The following is a 3,085-nucleotide window of genomic DNA, read 5'->3' on the forward strand; positions in this document are numbered from 1 at the left end:
TGTTTGAGATGGTCGAAAGGCTGACGCCCATTTTGAAGAAGAGGGACGCGAAAATGCGGCTTGCACAAGAGGTGGGACTCAAGTTGGCGGTCACTCTCCGACACCTGGCAAGTGGGAACGACTATACAAGTCTCCAATACAGCTTCAGAGTCTCCAAGAGTTCCATATGCCGGTTTATCCCATTAGTCTGCCAAGCCATTATCGACACATACAAACCAGAAGTGATGAAGTGCCCCAAGACACCAGAAGAATGGAACGACGCAAAACGATTCGCCTCAAAGTGGAACTACTTTAATTGTGGGGGAGCCCTGGATGGAAAGCACGTCGCGATCAAGAAACCCAGAGGTGGAGGATCACTGTTCTTCAATTACAAGAAGTTCCTCAGCATCGTCCTCATGGCCCTCTCCAATTCAAAATACAGGTTCCTGTTCGTCGACGTCGATGCAGAAGGAGGTGCTGGGGATGGAGGAACCTGGCAGAAGTGCAACCTGGCCAGGGCCATCACATACAACCGAGCAGGACTCCCACAAGACAGAAATCTGCCCAACGACGACGAACCCATCCCCTTCCACGTAGTTGCCAACGATGCCTTCGCTCTCAAGTCGTGGATGATGAAGCCCTACTCCCACCAATCACAAGATCCCACCGAAGGACTATACAGCTACAGATTATCTCGTGCTCGTCGTGTGGTGGAAAACGCATTCGGCCTCTTGCAGATGACATGGCGAGTCTTCGGGACGACGATGCAACAGGATGTACAGGTGTGCAAGAAGATAACTTTGTGCGCATGTGTCATGCACAACCTGGTACTGCATCGCTACCCATGTGCTGGCACCGACGTCGACCATGAGGACCAACACCATAACGTCGTACCAGGTACTAGGAACCAGGAGTCGCTGAACCTCATGGAACGACTCATGGCAAGAAGGGGACAGAACTACACACGTCGAGCAGAGGTCGCTAGAGATTACCTGGCCCAGTACTACTCATCGGATGCAGGAGCAGTGGAATAGCAAGAGCGAATGGTGTTTCCTCGAGGACGACCAGCTACTGACGACTAGAGGACCCAAAGAACTGTGTAATAAAACCGGACCCAACCAATGTACATAATTGTAAATAAAGATCATGATGTATTTTTCATTGTTTTATACTCCCATACTTTTGTATTGTCCTAAGAACTAATAACAATATTAATATAATAAAGAATATTGGAATGATGATTGGTACATATAAAAAATGATGTTGGAAAATAATGATCTGAAAGCAATAATAACATAATTCATAATAATGAGACAAATGAGAAGCAAATGATGGACATAGCAAAAATACTTACTAAACAAACATGAAAAGCTAGAATGTAAGAAAATGAACATGAAAAGCATAGAATGCAAGAAAATGAACATGAAACGCATAGAATGTAAGAAAACAAACATGAAAAGCATAGAATGTAAGAAAATGAACATGAAAAGCATAGAATGTAAGAAAATGAACATGAAAAGCATAGAATGAAAGAAAATGAACATGAAAAGCATAGAATGTAAAGAAAATGAACATGAAAAGCATAGAATGTAATAAAATGAAATTGTAACCTGTTTTATATCATAACATTTTCAACTACAAATATCATATATTATCAACTGAGGTCAATATATCTTTAGTCTGTTACTGATTTTTCATTGTACCCCTGTTAATAACCATGTCCAGTCAATATTAATTAATTTCATTATCATTTGTATGTGTTCATGTTCATTTGATCATGTTCTCAATATTGTAATATTGTTCTTTACCTTGTATGTTATTATATCGTTTGATGGCCATATTTATTTCATGTTACATTTCATTTTATAGTTCAAGTTATTTTCACTAACTCATGTATTGAATACAGTGCCACTAAGCACTCGAAGTTTTAGTGCCCTGACTGGCACCTTGTCGTCACTCAATAGTATTGCAGCACAACCCAACAGAGTCCGCATAAACGTCTGTTGTAATGCCTCTTCAAGGTAATATTAACTGCATAACCTTGTGACTAGAAAGTCTTTTTAGTAAGTGCATGGAGTATTTTAATTATAACAATAATAACATTTTGATACTAGGCTAAGTTTATTATCAATTAAGTAAGCGTCTTACTTTATGTTATATTCTTCACCTGCTGCGTAATATAATTTTTCCTTCTTAAAGATATAATTATCCTTGGTTAGCAGCATACACTTACTTCTGCAATTAACGTAAATGTCACAATTGATATTTTACCTTAAAATTAATAGTTCTGCAGACTCTTATTTCAGAACCTAAGATATCCAAAGGGGGGATGAGAGAGAAATAAGTAAAGTTCTTAAATGAGTTTACTTGCTGGTAACCATTGATCTAGTGTGTGAATGCTAACTTGGTTGGGAGGTACTACAGGAAAATGCCTTTTCCAATCAAACTCTCCAGCCCATAGTGATTTTAATTTAAGTAAATAAGAAAAATATTAATTCTTCTCGATTTCAATTTAAACTACAGGTACCATTCGCCACTTTCCTTTAATGCTCTCTTTTTCCTTCTGCCTTGGAGCTCCTTAAATCCTTTTCTCTGTCTGAGTGACCGCCGACAGCTTTAATTCTAGGTACTGTTCAGTAGAAATGCAAATTTTCGCCTTAGGCGAGTCAGCTGAGATGGAACCCCCGGATCAATCACGTGGTGTCGCCATCTTGAATCAGAACCCTATCGGACGCTTTCCAGGACACATCTGTCCCTCCCCCTTGCTCTCTGGAACTGCCCCATCTGTGTTAAAGTTGTTAGCCAGTCACATCGCTTTTAACCTAATACTGTTTTCCTTTCATTTTCCTTGTACGATATACCTGCCATGAGACCTATAGTGTCCTTTTTATTTGTTTTGTTTCAAATTGCAAAGCATTCAAGTGAAGTGTAACGTCAAACTGTTAAATTGTGAATGACCAGCATCAAATTCCTTTTCAGGCACACTCTTTTCAAACACTCGATTCTTTAATAGGACACCTTATTCCAGAGAAGTAACCACAGGTGTTTCGATCTCAGATTAGGAGTTAGTCAGCTGTGATTCTGTGCACCAACTTGTTTGCAATAT

At 39.7% G+C, this 3,085-nt stretch overlaps 1 protein-coding gene across 1 annotated transcript; it reads left to right on the top strand.

Annotated features, from left to right (window-relative positions):
• Nucleotides 1-224: 224 nt before the first annotated feature.
• LOC135223979 (uncharacterized) lies at nucleotides 225-1,013 on the top strand. Its single transcript, XM_064262901.1, has one exon. It carries the CDS (start codon nucleotides 225-227, stop codon nucleotides 1,011-1,013), a length of 789 nt encoding a protein of 262 aa, XP_064118971.1.
• Nucleotides 1,014-3,085: the final 2,072 nt, after the last annotated feature.

This window comes from Macrobrachium nipponense, chromosome 10, assembly GCF_015104395.2.
Source record: "Macrobrachium nipponense isolate FS-2020 chromosome 10, ASM1510439v2, whole genome shotgun sequence".
NCBI classification, from domain to species: Eukaryota; Metazoa; Arthropoda; class Malacostraca; order Decapoda; family Palaemonidae; genus Macrobrachium; species Macrobrachium nipponense.